We start from the raw sequence: 22,158 nt of genomic DNA on the forward strand, positions 1-22,158 counted from the left end.
TTCCTTTGTTTTTTGGCCTGGCTGCCCTGGTTATCTCTTTTGTATGCATGCTTCTAGTATAGCAAGTCCCCTACAGCTGAACAAGTTCTGTTCTAAGAGCATGTTCATAAATCCTATTTGTTTGTAAGTCCAACAAAGTTAGCCCAGGTATCCAACTAACACAATTGGCTATAAAGTACTATACTGTAATAGATTTATAATACTTTTCACACAAATAATACATAAAACACAAACAAAAGTAGAGAGGACATTTTTAATCTTACAGTATGGTACCTTCAAAAGTACAGTAGTACAGTACAGCTGCTGGCATTCTGGGGCTGGCACCGAGTGAAGAGGCAAGAAGAGTTCCTGAGTGGAGGATGGTACAAAGGTGGGAGCTGAAGGGTGGTCAGCAGCAGGAGATGGAGGGCAAGCTGCAATTTCACTCATACCTGACATTGATGAAATGCATGTTCTCATCTTTGAAAGTTTGTAACTTGAAGGTTGGTACATAGTGGACTGACTTACCTTGATCTTCTTCTGTCTCCTTGCCTACTCTGTTGCTTTCTATTTTCTGCTCATACCTTCATAGGTTATTCACCGCAAGGGAAACCCACATGGCTTCTCCTTTAGTGCCACCTTTGTGGATATGTCTGATCCTTCAGATGCATTATCTAGCTTCATTCTCACAAAGCTAAGAGGTGGGTTCTATGATCTCCAGTTTATTGGTGAGAAAACACCTGGAGATTTATGATGGTTAAATAATGTTCTTCAAGTCACAGATAATAATATACAGTGGAGACAGGATTCAAACTCATGTAGTGATTCAAGGACTATTGCTCATAACTATGCACTTAATTAAACTCCCACTTTGAAAGCCTACATGGCATCTCTTTGGAAAATTAGAATTTCTCAGGAATGGGGAGTATAGCTTTTGCTTCTTTTGTATCTACCATATGCCCAGTCTTGATCTAAGCACAAAAAAATCATCTAATTTCACACTTCTTTGAAGAGAATTAGATGTATTCAGAAGCTGAGCTGCATGATGGAAATTATAGATATTTCATTGGTCTAAACTGGTCCCATAGCATACCCATTACCCACTTATAGTGATTAAATTAATTAAATTAATGAAATGAGAAATTTAGTTCCTCAGACGTATTAGTCACATTTTAAGTGCTCAAAAGCTACATGTGACTGAACTTATTAATCAAAATAAAATACAAATTCAATTGATCAGTCTCATTAGACATAGTTACAGTGCTCAGTAGCTACATATGGCTAGCTACTATGTTGGGCAGCTCAGACATAGACTATTTCTATTGATGCAAAAAAATTCTATTGGACAGTGCTCAGTATAGTAAATACTCAAATTCTCCCAATATTTCCCACATCAATTCATATAGCCAGAGACTCAGAGTTACTTCCTAAACAGTAAATCCTGGGCTCTGAAGACAAAACCTGATAGTTGCAACTTACATGTTATATGACCTTGGAAATGTCACTTATCTGTACAATGGAAATAGTAATATTGACTACTTAATAGGGTTGTTGCAAAGATTAAAAGGGTAAAATGATTACAGTATTGCCTGATAGAAAGTAAATGTCCAATATCTGTTAGCTCTTATTGCTATGTATGTCATGTTTTCCAAATGGAACCAAGAACCATACAGTAAGAGGAAGAAAGTTTCCTACAACTCTCTCATAGTTTTAGAATTGGATACTATAATTGTAGGTGAGTAGCAAGACACACTTCAACATTCAACCTCTCATAGACACCCTTGAGGAGTATATATTTGGATCTCAACCAATAAATGGTAGTATTAGACATATTAAATTGGGTTACTGTGAGCTTGCCAAATATTTTATATTCAGACACAGCATTTCAACAGAAAATACTACAAGGCTCATGAATGAAGGGATGCATGTATATATACATTTCACTTTGTGGAATCACTTTTTAGAAGTCCGCTCCTATGCATGATCCACACCTTCCAAGTGTACTGTGTATGGTACTTGTAGAATTACTCCTCCCGAACACTCTTAAGACCATTGTTGATTTCGGTTTTCCCATCTGGTTGGGTTTTATACATAGATTTTGGACTATGGAATACATTTCTATGACTATGTTAACACAGAAGAATTTGGAACACAAAACTACGATAAGATAAAGAACTCATCTAAAAAAAAAAAAAATGTCTAGGACTTTGAATTTAGAAAACCAGGAGCCATATGCATAAGTTTTAAGATCAACAACTCCAAACTGCCCTCACCCACTGATTGTCATGGATTTTGAGAAAACTCCCTGTCTTGAGGTCAGTAAACTCTCTTACAGAAGAGTGATTCTGCTTCCTCTGGGAGACCTGACTTTTTCAAGCTAGTATGAAGTTACTCGTGATAGATGTAGGGCTGAGGTAAGACAGGAGTCACTTTCTGATTCAGTCAATCTCAAAACCACATCAACTCTGGCAGCCAAAGAGGTGATAGTTGCTACTTCCAAAACTCTATCACATCTATTAGCTTATTCATTCCACTTGATATTATTTTGAGGCCTCTCATTAAATCAGTTAATTTTCTGAGCATTGAGATTTTAGAGGTGAATACTGTCTGGGTTGTTGTTGTTGTTGTTTTTTGGTCATTTAATTATCAGTGTTATCTTTCTAGAAGATCCCAGCACTTTAAAGAATAAAAATATGATACTTATATCTCTTTTTGGGGTAATGTCAAACATTCACTGGTTTATTTTTTCATTTCTCTTTCTAATTTTCACTTATTCAGGGGTTATAGTAAAGGAAACTCTTAGTGTAGCAAATTGTTTAAATCCATGCAAAGGAAAAAAAATCAAGGGTATATCTTTTATGTGGGATTTATATATAAGCTGTTATTTGAAGGACAAGTCATATTTCAAGCTGTATTTTAATTTAAATTCTCTCCTGGCTATCTTACCACATATCTGTAGACACAGTATTTTTAAGTGACTTACCAGTTCACAGTTTTCATATACCATGAAGGATCTCAAAAGTTTCAATTACTCCCAAGGACATTTTTTTCCCATTTCCCTTTCAGAGTAACCAATGAAAACATGTTTTTAACCATTAGAATAATTCCTAGGGCTGTCTCTTCTAACCTGGCTTCACCTCTGGCTCCTTGGAGTATTTGCTCATAATAAACAATCCACAAAGAAAAGAAGATAAAAAGAAAACAGTTCAAAAAGTTTTTTATAATTGTTAAAGAAACAAGCCTGAGGAAAAATGACAAGCATTAAGGTGTGATCAGCAGCTCCACTTTTTTTTTTTTTTTTAAAATTTTGGCTGCACAGCCTGCGAAAATGAAAGTGAAAGCTGCTCAGTCGTGTCTGACTTTTTGCCACGCCACAGACTATACAGTCCATGGAATTCTCCAGGCCAGAATACTGAGGTGAATAGCCTTTCCCTTCTCCAGTGGATCATCCCAACTCAGGGATTGAACCCAGGTCTCCTGCACTGCAGGCAGATTCTTTACCAACTGAGGTATTTTATAATTGTTAAAGAAATAATCCTGAGGAAATGACTAAAGCATTAAAACATGATTAGCAGCTCTTCTTCTTTTTTTTTTTTTTTTTAATTTTGGCTGCACAGCTTGTGGGGTCTCAGTTACATGACTGGGAATAGAACCTGGGCCACAACAGTGCAAGTATGAATCCTAACTAGTAGGCCACCAGGGAACTACTTCAGTAGCTCTACTTGTGAGATAATAATAAATTAAAGGAACTTTTAGAACAATTAGAAGACATATTTATACCTAATATATTTCTACTTAAGATCTAATTATATCTATGTTAATATAAATGTTATGTTTATGGGAAATGAAATCTAAGTACCCTGGTTTAACAATACTATTATTAAGATGTTTTAATAAAGTATGGCAGCATCGTACAAGGACCTATTACTTGGGTTAAAATTAAGATTTTCATTTTCCCTATTAATCAAGACTCTCAAAGGGATTTGCATATTTTAGGAGTTTATTCCCCTCCTCCCTTTATTCATTAAATTGTTCACCACATGAAGGACTTTTGGTCACAGTGGTCCTAGGACTTGTTATAAGGTCACTATTTGTAAGCAATCATGTGTTATTTTAATTTTTTAAATTAATTTTTATTGGAGTATAGCCTCTTAACAATGTTGTGTTAGTTTCTACTATACAACAAAGTGAATCAGCTATACATACACATATATAGCCTCTCCTTTTTGGATTTCCTTCCCATGTAGGTCACCACAGAGCTCTGAGTAGAATTTCCAGTGCTATACATGAGGTTCTCAGTAGTTATCTATTTTATACATAGCATCAATAGTGTTTTAATGTTGTCTTTAACAATCCACTAACTTTGCTCTATTTATATTTCTTGTTTGTGCAACACAATCCTTTTTTCTACCTCATATTCCTCTTATTTCCTGAAATTGGAATTGCTAAGACTGTCAGTGGGCTAATGGTAGTGTTTGATTTTTGTCTGCATTTCTGGGACCTATTTAACTTGAAATCTGTTGAATTCCATTCTAAAGAATCATCAAATATTTTCTCTTGGCATGCCCCAAACCAGACATCTTGTGTTGTAGCTTGAACTTGAAAACATGACAGTGAAAACTATCACATTACTAAAATCAGATGTCAATTATTAAAAACAAGTACTTTCTGCTATAATTGTCAAATTAAACCATTTATCTATAGGAAACACTGAAATTGAAGTGTAAATTGAAAGCAAAATGTAAAATTGCCAATACAAAGGCAATTCTGTAGCCACTTTCAATCATTTTGATGTGCTCGGCTTGCTCCTGGTAAACTAAATCCTTCTGTCCCTGGTTCTCATAGAAATTGGAGAGCAGGATAAGGCAGAGGAGGTATTTCAGTGAACTTCCCATTATAAACGGAACATCTTGTATCCTAAAGAATGTTGTACTTGCAAAAATTGGTATGCTTTGTTGCAGGCCATTGGTGGTATCATATTATACTGCACCATGAATTCCAACTTGAAACTCTAGAATATCGTATTTGTGGGAAATGGAGTAAGTACAATTATAAATTGTATAGAAGTTGAGTATGTGGGAACTGGAAGAGATGGATGAACAGAAGTTGGCACTGGGGACCCTGGAAATACATATGCATACCTTAGAAGGACTACTTGTCTATTACACCAAGTAATTTTAGGTTCACATGCTTTGCCTGCTTCGATCCATGGGAAAGTCTGCTTGAGACTTTCAGAATGGAAACTGCAGTGCCATGAATCCCTTGAGTTGCTGCCTCAAGATGAGCAATAGTAAGTGTTCAGAGGTTGGGAAATGCCTCCTTCCCCGTGTGTTTGCTGAATTGCCCTCTACATTAAACCACCCTTAAAACATTAACCCTATCGTGCCACATAGCGATATTTTCACATACGCAGAGTTCAGAAGGAAACCACTCTCCAAAAGTAGGAAATTGATAACAAATGCTGCTCATGAAAGGCTTCTGGGTACCAGCCAACTGTTTTCTTTCTTTTATTTTTTTCTCAATGAGTAGTTAGCACTGCTTATGGATTCTGCCAGCATTACAGAGAGAACACAGCACATGATAAATATCCATGAGAAACGAGAAATGTTGAATCAATAACTATAGAAGGAAGGCAGAGGTTTGGGAGGGGTTAGATTTCAACTGATAGAAAATAAAGTAATTCTGTTTTTCTTTTTTTTTAATCTTTCTTGGTGCTTTTAAGAATGCACAAGGGCAAACGTAAGTTCTGTAGCTAACGGTGAGATCAGATTCTACAATAATTGCCTTGACTTTTGTTCTTCAGTTTTAGAGTTGTGTTTCTGGCCTGTGTTATTGAATAGGCTCTTGTCTTCTACAAAGCAGAGATGAAGAAGACTTGGAAGTTTGCTGCTAACTACAGTTTCTGAAATGATTTTCTATGTTTAGGGTCTAGAGGTTTTTGAGACATGGGATTTATATATATCAGCCAGAGTCATATTTACTATAGAATTCTTTAAAACTAAAAAAAGTATCAGATTTATATTATAGGATTTCATACTTAAGAAAGTCTTTGAAAGAGGAGCATCTTACACAAATGCTTGAAATAGTTCCTTGTGTGTATTCTATATCCTTCTGAAATGCAACATCTCACAGTCCATATATTTTATAAAAAGTGAACCCAAGTTTATTTATAAGAAATGATACATGTTTATCTAGCAACATTTTCCCCTGATAGAAAGTTGCAAATAAACTAAATACCTTGAGGATGAAATGACTCTTGCAGGTGCTATGAAAGTCATCTGTGTCTCCAAGTGGCCATTTATAATGTGACACATGTCCTTTGACTGACCTAACACACCTTCCTTGCTGCTGGCTTTAATTTACAACTTGATAGCAGCTATCACAGTGAAAGAAGCAGGCTCATTACCTGATTTGTTTCTGCCATCCCTGCACTCATACAGGGATCTGCGCTTTTTAAATGAATTAGTCACACTTCCATTAAATGAGTAGACCTACAAAGTAACGCAGAACAGCCTCTGACTGCATTCCCTTCCATGGCTCTGCCTACTTGTTTCCATTCACTCCATTCAATGGACGTGTACTGAGCCCTGTTTTTAGCAGGCAGGGGCTTACTGGCTTGACTCCCTTACTTAAATCAGAGCAAGGTCCATAGTAGACAGGTGCTTGATATATGAATGAATAAGAGGATGAATGAAGAGTATCCACTGCCTTGTCTCTTGGCCTAGCACAGATGTGGTACTTACCTTAGGTTTCATGTTTGATGTCATGGCAGTTTTCTGTCTTGAGACTTGGTTGGTTTGAAAGGAGGAAGCAGCCCAGAGAGTTTGATATCATTGGTTTGTCTGATCTATGAATGCAAGGCCTTAAGGCCTAAATTAAATATAAATTGCTCTTCTGTCTCTCTCTCATTGGAGGGTATCAATAGATCAGGGAACACAACCTTTTCTGGACAAAAATGAATACCCATCTTCCAAATCTTATCAGTTCAAGTCCATGTCAATAGTGGTGAGAGTGGATCATAAACCATGTCAAAAATTAAACAAATAAGTGTTTAAGAACCACTGGTAGATCATGCTACATGTACTGAAATTATCACCGAGATTTGCTAATAATTGGAGCCTGTAAGGTAACAACTGTATGCATTACGGCTGCTCAACATCAGTTGTGTTTGACCAATGATAATTCAATACTTAGTCACAGAATGAGTATTTTATTCTATGCTTATCAAGCTAGGGCTTCTCTGACCCCCCAGATGAAGTTAAGTCCCCCTGAGGAGTAGACACTTAGGATCCTGAGCCTCTGATTTTATAATACCTCATCACAGTTGATTATAATTAATTTAACTACATTCAATTCCCTGAGGGCAAAAAAACATGTGTTTCTAGCTTACTCAATATAATGAGTTGAATTAATATGTTAAGATTATAAGCATCTTACAAACTAGAATAACCTAAAAACTTAAGTTCCAGTGTTGGGCAAAAAACATGGTAAGGTCTCACTTCTACATGGAACTATACAGATAATTTCACCTTCTATTTATAGTAATAAGCCTCCTGCAACATTTCAGTGTTAAAAAAAAAGTACAGAACAACATGGAATCCATCTTTAGTCTCACCAACATGTGCCTCCCCTTACCTACAAAACTTTTATTTTTCCTAATTCTCACAGTCTATTCTATTCTCTAGTTATAGAAGGTACCAGATGTTTGGGGAGGCTGTTCCATGCATCCTAGATTTTAAAATAGAAGCAAGATCTATTGTAGCTATATAATGTGACTTCAGCCTTAACTTCTGTGCTCACCAGCGAGGTGTAATCTGCAATGTGGTTGCTCGTCAGTGGAACCGTTCTGATCTGTGGAATGCTGGTATCCATGCCAAACACTCAAAAGAACCACAGGATATTGCCGAAACGGCACGTTCTGTCCACAATCCATTTCCCTCTAGGAAATTTTAATTTACATAAACACTTTTCAAGAAAACCCTTTTGCATTTAGACAACTGTTAAAAACCAGGCTAAAATAAGCTGAGTATGAATATACAGCAACACCTGGGGTAAGTGCCTAAAAGAGACTGTCAATAAATATCCTCAAATTATTCTCCTTCTGCACGTTTCAAAGAGGGAACCAGCTAAAAGCCACTCACATCCTTCTGCTTCTGGGAGCGGTGGCTGGGGGCTTGGATGCAGCAAGGGGGAGACACAGGTTGAAACCTGCCTGGGCTTTTGTACTGCGGAATCCCGCATGCTTCTAGGCAGCAGCGGCACCTCCAGAGAGAGGCGAACCCAGGCTTTCAAGTGCCCTACAGTGGAGCTGGCAGAATCTTCTTCAAAGCTGCCAGCAACTTAAAAACAAAATGCTTTACCTAAAACAAGGAAAAAAAGTTCTTTTTTTAATAGTAGTTAATTAATAAGAATCTTTTGAGCTGGGTTTCCCCTACTTTAACAGAGCTAAAATTTCTAAAGAACTATGAAAATATACCATAAGTAGAACTCCTGATTTTTTTCCCTAGGATTTAAAAAAAAGAAAAAAAACTGCAGAACTTCAGAAGTGAATGTGAATACCACTGGGGTTTTTACTTGAACACTTAAAACATTTCACTTTATCAGCAAAGTGTCTTTCTTTTGACATGATGCAGACACCAACTGACTTCTAAATCATTACAAATCACTTTCAATTAATTCGAGGCATTGTAAAGATTATGAGAATGTGCCACCAATTCAATCCTCGTTGTGACTGCTGGTTGATTGCGTGCCACTGTTAACCATTTAGATGAGCACATAATAAAAAAACAACTGGTAAAATGTATAAACCAGGACCTTAATGTGGCAGAGACAGCATGTGCAGTTGACAGCAGTAGGAATGAAGGGTTTGATGACAAGACACCGGCAGTCTAAGAGTGATGGGATGCAGGTGCTAAGCAGAGAGAGGGCTATTATATATAATTTTTGTTGAATTACTGATTTGCTCACTGATCTTTGCTGCTGCACTCATGAACACTGTCACACTGCCATCTTGGATGTATCTGGGTGGAAAATGGACTTGGCACATTTGACTAATTCATGTAATAAGTTGGTGAACTCACACCTCATATCCAGACAAGTATTAGCAAGAACATAATTTGCCCTATAAGTCTATGCAGCTGGTCAATTCTCAATGCCACAGGTAAGAAAATTGGAAGAATTTTCTTAGCGATCTCTATACTAATAAAAAATGATATAGGGGAGCAAGGGCTATGAAATATATTAATGCAGGCCCAACCACCAGCTTCCCTTCAAACATATGGTAAGACACCACAGGTAACCCCATCATAGGTTTAAGTTCAAATTTTAGTTTTTAAATCAAATGATTTTCTAGGCATTTCATTTCACATCAAATTGGCACCTAGGAAAACCAGCTGATTGAAGTATAAGGATCTGTTTCATGTTAAAACAGCCAACAACACTGAGAAAAAAAGCCAATCAACAAGTCACTGTTGCTCTTACAAGTTAACAAGCCCATATTCTAATTTTTGATCATGTCCTGCTCTATTTAACAAAATCCACATGCCTACTTTCACCAGTAAATTGCAAGCTGACCAAAACAGCTTTTGGTCAGCAATTTTAACCCAACAGTATGCATAATTTTTATGATTCAAAAGTGATGATGCTATGAGACTTATCTGCTTTTTTAATAGGTAAGTCTTTTTAGATTTCTTTGTGAGAACTTTAATGTGGTAAGCTTAAGTTTTCTTTATTTATAGTTTGCATTTAACTTACAGATTTGTTTTACTTTTACCACTCAATGCTTTATACAGCTGTTTCAGTTTAGGCTTTACATATGTAAGTGATAATATGATTATACTAATATACTACAGTTGAATTACTTTTTCTTTTGAATTGAGTAGGCTAACGACGGATGAAACTGTTTTTAAATTAGTATTATTTAGGTAGAATGTCTTTGCCAAAATTCATCTAAACTTATATTTTAGAAGTTCAGGCTTACATGTCTAAAAAATTCATACTCCTCTACAAAATCTAAGCAAAAGACAAAAATCTTAGCAAAGAACCACATCTTTTCGGGTTAGAAAGGTACCTTAGTGATTAACTTTTTAAAAACCCCCTCATTTCTCAAATGAAGTAACTCAAGATTATACAAATAGATTTTGTCCTCCTACTGAAGAGAAAGAGTAGAATACATCAATTTATTCTCTCTGTAATGATTTCTGAGATCTTTGTTAGATTACTTCCATTTGGATCTACCCACTCTAAAATCTTTCTAAAACTTTACAACCATTTTCTTTGGCCTTCATAAGCAAAATAGTGTGTTAGCTAGTGAGTTTTTCTGCCAAGGCTGACTGCATATTTTTGCTAAGGTTTCTTTGCATTCTGATGCACCTATTTCCTTTCCTACCCAAAACTGAGATGTCAGAAGACTTTACTCAAGCCTTCTAGTTTAGAGGGTTGCATAAATGATGAAGTCCCTCTGAGGCTGAGGAATGCCACTGTTATTGGCCCCACTCTGCTTGTCACAATGCAACTCCAGTAAATGCAGTTGAAAACTACTTTTATTTGAAGGCCATCTGACAGAGGGGGAGAAAACACATTTACTCTTTCAAGGCCTGTGTATTTTCCTGGGAGAAGCCTGCCTATGAAATTTGTCCTTTTATCCTTGGATAGCAATTTGGGAACTATCTTTTGACAGTGCAGTCTCCTGAGTGGTTTCTGCATCTCCAGACCACAGCAGTGATTCACAGACCTACTCTGTATCTCCCCCACCTCCCTCCCGCCTCCTTTTTAAAGACGGGAAGACTGTTTCATGCTGCTGTGCTGAAAACATTCTTCTCTGGAGGGTGAGGAAGAAAATCTGCATATTTCAGCAAAAATATTGAGCTATTTTCACCATCGATGTTTAAGGAAGGAAGTGTTTACTAATATCTGTGATTATACTGAGACACTACAAATAAGAAACAGACAGGACTGTGGGCTTTTTCTTGAAACAAGATTCTTTTCTAATGCATCCCTTACTCACAGGCACTCCCAGAAATTCAACAAGATTACTTCTATCTTCATCAGACAGATCAGCTACTGCAGTACAGCTGGCTCATACTATCTTCAACACGACTGTCCGTCACAATAGACCAAGAAGTCTTGTTTTTCAGGATTAAAAAAATGAAGAAAAATGCAACATAATATTTATGATTTTCTAAACATTCTGTGTGTGTGTGTGTGTGTGTTTCAACCCTCCTAGTCTCTACAAGTCATCACCACTTTGGACCTGCCCATCAGGCATCCGTGGTGATGCTCCTTACCTATAAAGAGGTTCCACTCGGTGTCGAGATCGGCTTGATTTGCCAGGCAGCCCTTCATGACGTTGAGGCAGTAGTTGTTGCATGGTCTCACCGTGGGGAGTCCTCGACAATAAGCGCAGTATAGCATTTTCATGAGGGCACGGATGCAGCCTGGGGTCGGGCTGACCTAAAGATTTATTGAAAAAAAAAATCAGAAATAAGAAGGATGGAAGGTGACAAAAAAGAAGTGACTCATTTTCTCCTTGTAAATGAAAAACAAATAGTGAAATGGCTCTGATAAACCTTCAACAGCTGGGCAGCAGGCTAAAGGAGCCCTTAGAATCTTAATCCTTTGCAGTATTTAATCTTGAGTCAGTCAATTCCTCTTTAATACTTCTGTTCAGTATAGGAATAATCATTTTTCTTGAATTGCCCTTGCCAACATTTTGATATCTATGTCATTGCAATTTAGTCCTAAAACCTAGACACTCTTTCAATGAAATAGAACATGCAATGAGATAATGCATGTGAAAGCAATTTCCAAAGTTAACAGCCCCATAAAAATGAAGATATTATTAAAGTTTAATGTGACACCTTTGGAAAATTTTCCAACTGGTTATTTGACCCTGTTTCTAAAGGAGGTTGGCAGATACACTTCCTTTGTACATAACTTTTTAAAAAGGATCAATATCAACTTGTCTGGGATTTCTGAGATCCAGGCCTGTTGAGAAGCAGTGGAACTGCCAAGACATCATCTTCAGGCATCTAAAGCTTTGCAGTTCTGGGAACTTTGGAAGATGGATCCAGGGTTGAATATGAAGAGAAATCCTTGCAGCAATTCAGAGGAGCTACTAATCCATCTATAATGAAGTGCTATTTGCCTTGAATACCATAAGCAGTGAATGGTTCTAAGTTAATCAATTCTAAACCAATCAGGTCTTTTTTAGACTCACTGAAAATTCCAATTTGACTTTTAAGAGGACAGAATATTTAAAATGGAATGGACCAAAACCAGAAAAAAAAATACAGAAAGCCTTTTTTCAAGGCTGGATACAAACAATGTTATTTAGTCACTAAGTTGTGTCCAACTCTTTGCAGTCCTATGGAATTATAGCCCGCCAGGCTCCTCTGTCCATGGGATTTCTCAGGCAAGAATACTGGAGTGGGTTGCCATTTTCTTCTTCAGGGAATCTGCCTAACCCAGGGATCCAACCTGTCTCCTGAGTTGCAGGCTGATTCTTTACCACCGAGCCACTGGTGAAGCCAGATACAAACATTTGTGACATATATTTTGGACATTTAATATAACATTGATGTTTTAGTCAAGACCCTGTTTCTGTTCTTGTGGTCTTGCTCTGAAGACAAGTCTAATCTGTATTGTTTGGATCTCCTGGAGAGTTAGAGTCTTATTGGATAGACCTGGGCCCCCAGGTGACAATTACATGCCCAGAGACTTCAGATACTGACAAAGCCATGACGCCAATGTAAAGATAGGGCAGTAAAAGGTATTTCCATATAAATGGATATTTTCCACTACTGTAGCTTACCTCCATCATTTTATCCTTTGCCTGGAAACCATATTTGAGGTTTCTAATGCAAGATTTTGGTTTCTGTAACATTTTCTTAATTTTATGGTGTACACTGTAAAAAATTAATAGACAGAAACCTCAATTAAATAGAGTTGGGAGACCAGAAGGGGGAGCTCTCACACCTGCAACAATAGCAGAGACAAGGACCCAGCCAATGAAAAGCCAAGGACTCTATTTACTAGAAAAGAGCTCCCAACTTCCTTTTGTCCTCCAAAAAGTGCCCTCCTTCATTTTCTGAATTGAGTTCTCTCCTGATCCTGAATAAACCCATCTGTGCTAGAGAAATATTTCACAGTCTATTTGATTCAGATCAAGAAAACTGACAAAGTCCCTAAGTTATTATTTCAAAAAATGAAGCCATCTATTATCTATCTATCATCTACTTATCTATGCACCAAAAGCTCCTGTTATCCTTTTAATTTTTTTTGTATTTTCTTTCCAAAATTTTATGAAAATTTTCTTCACTGATTTTTTTTCACATATCTCTCTTTCTTATCCATCCATTAATCCACCTTATTTTTAATGCATTTCATAGTAAAGGATTATCCTTTTTATTTTTAATTTTCCTGATAATTTAATGTTGGCTTTAATAAAATAGAATTAACCTGATCAATGATAAAGGTTAGCACTTTAAGTAGTCCAAATCAAATAAACACAGTAGAATATAATTGACCTTTTTATGTTAAAAAAAAGTGGAGAATGGTTTAGTATCCACTAATGCTAAGATTTATTTTCCAACAACAAAACCAACAGAAAATGAGAACAAAAGAGAGGAGTCTGGTGACTTTTCTTCTGAGCTCATATCAGTACCACCATATCTACCTCTCCAGACAGGATTGCTGTCTGTCGTTCAGTCACTGAGTCGTGTCAAACTCTTTGTGACCCCATGGACTGCAGCATGCCAGGCTTCCTGGGTTCAATCTCTGGGTTGGCAAGATCCCCTGGAGAAGGGAATGGCTACCCACTCCAGTATTCTTGCCTGGAGAATACCATGGACAGAGGAGCCTGAAGGGATACCGTCCATGGGGGTTGCAAAGAATCAGACATGACTGAGCAATTAAGTTTCACTTTTTGAGATAGGATATTTTGTTGAAAATGCCAAATTTTATCCACAATTGGGCAGAATTAAAAAAAATACTTTATCCACATGTATCCCACATCATTCACAGAAAATAGAAAAATTCTGTATGTGAAATTCTGAATTCTTATACATTTTACTTATTTGGTGTGGTTGCAGTCCTACAAACCATTGTTCATAGCACTTTAATTTTCATAGCCTCGCAACTACTCTCCTGACCTGATGATGCCTTTCTCCAGAGACCTACCCTATTTTCATCCAAGGTGGCTAAGCTATTTCTTCCTTTGACTCTGCTGAATGTTTGATTCCCTTGTCATTGGTGTTATATAATGCTTTGCCGTTTCTCACTCAGTGTGCCAATATAAAGCCTAGTTACTAGTCACTCAGTAGTTTCTGACTCCTTGAACCCCATGGACTAGTCCACCAGGCTCCTCTGTCCATGGAATTCTCTAGGCAAGAATACTGAAGTGGGTAGCCATTCCCTTCTCCAGGGGATCTTTCTGAACTAGGGATTGAACTCAGGTCTCCAGCATTGTGTCAATAGTGGAGATGCAAATTTGACATCCTTTGGAGGGTTTGGACTCTTTCTCATCACTATAACCTGTACCACTTTGCATAATATGAACATCATTATAAGGTATTGTGATTTAGGTATTCAATAAATGCTTTTTCAATTGAAGTCTCTATTGTGGTTCTCAATTCCCTGGCCACATTGATATTCAAAGAAAAAGGGAACAAGATAGTTTGATACATCTTAGCATTCAATTGTTGCTTTTAACTCCATTTTCAAAGGTTATTGATTGTATTAATTCCAAAGTTTTGTGGCATTTGTGTGTATGTGTGTGTATTGGAACTGGGGCAATTTTCTCAGTCTGACATTTCAGAAAAGTCTCCAACTCAGAGAAGCAACCAACAGAGAAAATTGAATACCCTTAATAACCTAAAAGAACAATGTTGTTCAAGTTAAATGTGGCTTTCTCAGTACTCTAGGAAATGACATCCTTCCTGGTCAAATAAAGGGCATTCGAAGAAGAAGAAAACAAAGTCTGGAGGACAGAGCTGAAACATTTATGTTCACAGACCATATTTTTTGAAGTGAAACAACTGCATACTTGAATTCAAATTTTTAAAAAATGAATCACTTCAAACTGAAGACTTTTAGAAGTAAGCCTTTGAAAAGAGGTTGTTTCAAATGCCAATTGCATTCAAATATCAATAGGCTACGCCTATTTTTAAAATGTATAATAGTATTTTATAATTGTGCTATTACCTATTTTTAAAATGTATAATAGTATTTTATAATTGTGCTATTACCTATTTTTAAAATGTATAATAGTATTTTATAATTGTGCTATTATTCTTAAAAATTATTTTAATTTCAAAATCAATATAGACTCATAAGAATTTGCAAAACCAGTAGAGTCCTGGGTGCCCTTCACTCACCTTCCTTCAATGGAAACATCTCATAAAACCATACCAAAGGTTCACAGACATTTCCAGGCTCCTCTGTCCATGGGGATTCTCTAGGCAAGAATATTGGAGTGGGTTGTCACGCCGTCCTCCAGGGGATCTTCCCAACCAAGGGATTGAACCCAGGTCTCCTGCATTGCAGGTGGATTCTTTATTTCTGAGCTATCAGGAAAGCCCAACATTGATACATTGCTGCTAATGAATTTATAGAACTTATTCAGTTTTCATGATTTTTTAAGTCTGCATTCTTTGTATGTGTGTGCATGTGTATATTTCTGTGCAATGCAATCCTATGTATGGATTAGTGTAACCATACCACAGTCAACATACAGAACTTTTCCGTCACAACAAAAGAACTCTGTTGTGCTCCTGACCCACCCCTTGTCCCTATCACCAAGCAACCACAAATCTATTTTTCATCTTTATATCTTTATCATTGTAGGAATCAACTAGTATGTAACATTTTAAGCTTCTTTTTTGTTTTGAATTGAGTATGCCCTTGAGGTCCATCCAAGTTGCATGTATTCATTCTTTTTATTTGCTGAGCAGTATTACATTGTTTGGATATACCAAATTTGTAGAACTGTTCACTCACTGAAGGATACGTGGGTTGTTTCCAGTACTTTGCTATTAGGGTTAAAGCTTCTATAAGCATTCATGCAGAAGTTTTTGCATAAACATAAATTTTCATTTCTTTGGGATAAATGTCCAAGAGTGCAATTAATGGGTCAAATGGTTATTGTGTGTTTAGTTTTACCAGAAATTGCCAAACTATTTTCCAGAAGAGTGAAGTCCTCTACATTTCCACTAGCAATATATGAGAGATCCAGTTTTCTTCACATCCATGCCAATATTTGGTATTATTACTATTTTTATTTTGGTCTTTTTAATAGGGGACCGGCGCGCTAAGCGCAGGCGGCTGCGACCGGCGTGCTAAGTGCGGCCTAGGGAAGCCACCCCACGTCCGAGGTCAGGGGCAGAAGCTGGGAGGACCCCATGCCTGAAGGGCGGCGGCCAAGAGGAGTCACTCCATGTCCGAGGTCAGGGGCAGCAGCCGAGAATACCAGACTGCCACGGCGCAGGAACTGCCAAGAGGAGCTACCTCGCGTCGAGGTCGGGGGGGCGGCCGAGAGGAGATACCCAGCGTCCGAGGTCCGGGGTTGCGACGAGAGGAGTTACCCCGAGTCCGAGGTCAAGGGTGGCGGCCGGGAGGAGCTACCCCACGCCCCTGTGCCGGAGGCCAGGGGCAGCAGCTGGGAGGAGCAACCCACGCCCGAGGCCAGGGACGGTGGCCGGGAAGCCCAAACCCACGTCCAAGGGGCCGTGGCTGCTCGGGCGCAAGAGGGCCTAGAGGAGATATCCCTAGTTGCAGGTCAGGAAGGGCAGCGGTAAGGAGATATCCCTCATCCAAGGGAAGGAGCAATGGCTGCACTTTGCTGGAGCAGCTGTGAAGAGATACCCCATGCCCAAGGAAAGAGAAACCCAAGTAAGACGGTAGGTGTTGCAAGATGGCATCAGAGGGCAAACACACTGAAACCATACTCACAGAAAACTAGTCAATCTAATCACACTAGGACCACAGCCTTGTCTAACTCAATGAACTAAGCCATGCCCGTGGGGCAATCCAAGATGGGCGGGTCATGGTGGAGACATCTGACAGAATGTGGTCCACTGGAGAAGGGAATGGCAAACCACTTCAGTATTCTTCCCTTGAGAACCCCGTGAACAGTATGGAAAGGCAAAATGATAGGATACTGAAAGAGAAACTCCCCAGGTCAGTAGGTGCCCAATATGCTACTGGAGATCAGTGGAGAAATAACTCCAGAAAGAATGAAGGGATGGAGCCAAAGCAAAAAGAATACCCAGCTGTGGATGTGACTGGTGATAGAAGCAAGGTCCGATGCTCTAAAGAGCAATATTGCATAGGAACCTGGAATGTCAGGTCCATGAATCAAGGCAAATTGGAAGTGGTCAAATAAGAGATGGCAAGAGTGAATGTCGACATTCTAGGAATCAGTGAACTGAAATGGACTGCAATAGGTGAATTTAACTCAGATGACCATTATATCTACTACTGTGGGCAGGAATCCCTCAGAAGAAATGGAGTAGCCATCATGGTCAACAAAAGAGTCCGAAATGCAGTACTTGGATGCAATCTCAAAAACGACAGAATGATCTCTGTTTGTTTCCAAAGCAAACCATTCAATGTCACAGTAATCCAAGTCTATGCCCCAACTAGTAACGCTGAAGAAGCTGAAGTTGAACGGTTCTATGAAGACGTACAAGACCTTTTAGAACTAACACCCAAAAAAGAGGTCCTTTTCATCATAGGGGACTGGAATTCAAAAGTAGGAAGTCAAGAAACACCTGGAGTAACAGGCAAATTTGGCCTGAGAATACAGAATGAAGCAGGGCAAAGACTAATAGAGTTTTGCCAAGAAAACGCACTGGTCATAACAAACACCCTCTTCCAACAACACAAGAGAAGACTCTATACATGGACATCACCAGATGGTCAACACCGAAATCAGATTGATTATATTCTTTGCAGCCAAAGATGGAGAAGCTCTATACAGTCAGCAAAAACAAAACCAGGAGCTGACTGTGGCTCAGACCATGACCTCCTTATTGCCAAATTCAGACTTAGGTTGAAGAAAGTAGGGAAAACCACTAGACCATTCAGGTATGACCTAAATCAAATCCCTTATGATTATACAGTGGAAGTGAGAAATAGATTTAAGGGCCTAGATCTGATAGATAGAGTGCCTGATGAACTATGGAATGAGGTTCATGACATTGTACAGGAGACAGGGATCAAGACCATTCCCTTGGAAAAGAAATGCAAAAAAGCAAAATGGCTGTCTGGGGAAGCCTTACAAATAGCTGTGAAAAGAAGAGAAGTGAAAAGCAAAGGAGAAAAGGAAAGATATAAGCATCTGAGTGCAGAGTTCCAAAGAATAGCAAGAAGAGATAAGAAAGCCTTCTTCAGCGATCAATGCAAAGAAATAGAGGAAAACAACAGAATGGGAAAGACTAGGGATCTCTTCAAGAAAATCAGAGATACCAAGGGAACATTTCATGCAAAGATGGGCTCGATAAAGGACAGAAATGGTATGGACCTAACAGAAGCAGAAGATATTAAGAAGAGATGGCAAGAATACACAGAAGAACAGTACAAAAAAGATCTTCACAACCCAGATAATCAACGATGGTGTGATCACTGACCTAGAGCCAAACATCCTGGAATGTGAAGTCAGTGGGCCTTAGAAAGCATCATTACGAACAAAGCTAGTGGAGATGATAGAATTCCAGTTGAGCTATTCCAAATCCTGAAAGATGATGCTGTGAAAGTGCTGCACTCAATATGCCAGCAAATTTGGAAAACTCAGCAGTGGCCACAGGACTGGAAAAGGTCAGTTTTCATTCCAATCCCAAAGAAAGGCAATGCCAAAGAATGCTCAAACTACCGCACAATTGCACTCATCTCACATGCTAGTAAAGTAATGCTCAAAAGTCTCCAAGCCAGGCTTCAGCAATATGTGAACCATGAACTTCCTGATATTCAAGCTGGTTTTAGAAAAGGCAGAAGAACCAGAGATCAAATTGCCAACATCCGCTGGATCATGGAAAAAGCAAGAGAGTTCCACAAAAACATCTATTTCTGCTTTATTGACTATGCCAAAGCCTTTGATTGTGTGGATCACAATCAACTGTGGAAAATTCTGAAAGAGATGGGAAGACCAGACCACCTGATCTGCCTCTTGAGAAATTTGTATGCAGGTCAGGAAGCAACAGTTAGAACTGGACATGGAACAACAGACTGGTTCCAAATAGGAAAAGGAAGTACATCAAGGCTGTATATTGTCACCCTGTTTATTTAACTTCTATGCAGAATACATCATGAGAAACGCTGGACTGGAAGAAACACAAGCTGGAATCAAGATTGCCGGGAGAAGTATCAATAACCTCAGATATGCAGATGACACCACCCTTATGGCAGAAAGTGAAGAGGAACTAAAAAGCCTCTTGATGAAAGTGAAAGTGGAGAGTGAAAAAGATGCTTAAAGCTCAACATTCAGAAAACGAAGATCATGGCATCCAGGTCCCATCACTTCATGGGAAATAGATGGGGAAACAGTGGAAATAGTGTCAGACTTTATTTTTTGGGGCTCCAAAATCACTGCAGATGGTGACTGCAGCCATGAAATTAAAAGATGCTTACTCCTTGGAAGGAAAGTTATGACTAACCTAGATAGCATATTCAAAAGCAGAGACATTACTTTGCCAACAGAGGTTCTTCTAGTCAAGGCTATGGTTTTTCCTGTGGTCATGTATGGATGTGAGAATTGAACTGTGAAGAATGCTGAACGCGGAAGAATTGGTGCTTTTGAACTGTGGGGTTGGAGAAGACTCTTGAGAGTCCCTTGGACTGCAAGGAGATCCAACCAGTCCATTCTGAAGGAGATCAGCCCTGGGATTTCTTTGAAAGGAATGATGCTAAAGCTGAAACTCCAGTACTTTGGCCACCTCATGCCGAAGAGTTGACTCATTGGAAAAGACTCTGATGCTGGGAGGGATTGGGAGCAGGAGGAGAAGGGGACGACAGAGGATGAGATGGCTGGATGGCATCATTGACTTGATGGACGTGAGTCTCAGTGAACTCCGGGAGTTGGTGATGGACAGGGAGGCCTGGCGTGCTGCGATTCATGGGGTCGCAAAGAGTCGGACACAACTGAGCGACTGAACTGAACTGAACTGAATGTGAATTTTGACTATTTTAAAACCTTCCTATATATTCAAAGCAGGCTGGTAATAAATTTAGGTAAAGGAATAAATTTAGATGTTTATGAAAGTGATTTCTGATTTCCACTTGGCAAAATACAATAATGTTTTTAAGGGAATAAAAAAGAAGTTCATGGTAACACATTCATTTTTTTGTAATTATTAGTGTTTTCACCTAACTTTTACATGTTGTCCTTCAGCACTAGCATCACTTTGTCACAAATTTACAATACTGGGGTGGGGGAGGGGGTGCGGTAGAGAATAGCCAATGGTTCTTACTCTGTTATCTTACTCCTGGAAAGATAGATGCAACATTGTGAGTAAACCAAATGAGATTTCAGTATGAAATCCTTGCATCTTAGGTTTAGTCCTTCTGTTAACATCTTTTGATGTGGTTTATATATAATGAAATTATTTAGAGTTGACTAGTTTTGAAGAATAGTAATACAATTTGAGGAGTAACATTATAATTTATAACAAGGATTCCTCATAAAATTACTGAAAAATAAATAACATATAAACAATTGATGTCTTGGTTTATAAGCTTGTAGTTTTTGTTGTTGTTTGCATTTCTTTTCAAGATTTTTTTTTGATGTGGACCATTTTTAAAGTAGCTATTGAATTTGTTACAGCATTTCCTCTGTACTATGTTTTGGCATTTTTGGTGTGTAGGATCTTATCTCCCTCACCAGGGATTGAACCTGCCCCTGCTGCACTGGAAGGCAAAGTCAAGTCTTAACCACTGAACCACCAGGGAAGTCATCCTATATTTCTTTTTAAAAAGGAATACAAAACAAGTCCTTAATAAATCTGTATTGGGATGTAGACTAAGAGTTATCCACCTGGCTAGCTATATGTGTCAGGATGTTATAGCAAGTAATTCTTATGTTTTCTAACGTGATTTGAGGCCTAGTCCGGAGAGGGCAACAGCACCCCACTCCAGTACTCTTGCCTCTTGCCTCTTGCCTGGGGGATCCCATGGATGGAGGAGCCTGGAGGGCTGCAGTCCATGGGGTCGCTGAGGGTCGGACACGACTGAGCGACTTCGCTTTCACTTTTCACTTTCATGCATTGGAGAAGGAAATGGCAACCCACTCCAGTGTTCTTGCCTGGAGAATCCCAGGGATGGCGGAGCCTGGTGGGCTGCTGTCTATGGGGTCGCACAGCGTCGGACATGACTGAAGCGACTTAGCAGCAGCAGCAGCATACCCTTAGTCATATAATAACAATTCACTTAAGGTGTTTAATATACTTGAGATTTCTGTATCTGGGGCAACATTCAGGCATTGGTGCTCACATTAGCAATTCCTAACAGTAGCCAATGTAAAACAAGATTTTCTCTTAAAGTAGTTTTAAAAGTCAAGAAAACATGTGAAAGTGATAAATCTTTACTTGAACATATAACCTCTCAAGTGCTTGTTCCTGTGGAAATCATACAGCCACAATAATCAATTAAACATGTATGTCAGAATACAGACAGATAGGGCTCTCAAAAGTTGAACAAGTTAATGTAAAGGAATGATTTAACTAGAATAAATTAAAAATGCTTTTGAACAACAGTAGATGCTATCCTCCGCAGTTGATAACCAATAGATTAAAAATGAGATGTTTTTACTCATCATCTTAATATATTATGAGATATTTAAATGTCTTCTGAAGGCCTCAAGAATGATTAAATTACATTCAAATTATTTTTCATGTTAAGTAAGTTTAATTATAATTCTTTTAACAATTAGCAACCTATAAATTGGCTTTGTAGTAACTTCATGAAAATTTAAATTTGCTTCTTCTTCTTTATTCATGCAACTTTCATTAATTCAACATTTATGGTGATGAGTGTGAAGAACTAAAGAGTGTCTTGATGAGGGTGAAAGAGAAGAGTGGAAAAGCTGGCTTAAAACTCAACTTTCAAAAAGCTAAGATCATAGCATCCAGTCCCATAACGTCATGACAAGTAGATGGGGAAAAAAGTAGAAACAGTGACAGATTTTATTTT

The 22,158-nt window shown here is 38.4% G+C and overlaps 1 protein-coding gene across 3 annotated transcripts in view; it reads right to left on the bottom strand.

Moving 5' to 3' along the window:
- GPC6 (glypican 6) overlaps positions 1-22,158 on the bottom strand; it is a 1,252,059-nt gene that overhangs the window by 378,151 nt on the left and 851,750 nt on the right. For all 3 annotated transcript variants that reach the window (XM_006080336.4, XM_044926951.2, XM_044926950.2), the window contains exon 4: positions 11,265-11,430. In XM_006080336.4, the coding sequence (XP_006080398.1) occupies positions 11,265-11,430 (166 nt within the window). The remainder of the gene's footprint in view (positions 1-11,264; positions 11,431-22,158) is intronic.

This window comes from Bubalus bubalis, chromosome 13, assembly GCF_019923935.1.
Source record: "Bubalus bubalis isolate 160015118507 breed Murrah chromosome 13, NDDB_SH_1, whole genome shotgun sequence".
In the NCBI taxonomy this organism is placed as follows: domain Eukaryota; kingdom Metazoa; phylum Chordata; class Mammalia; order Artiodactyla; family Bovidae; genus Bubalus; species Bubalus bubalis.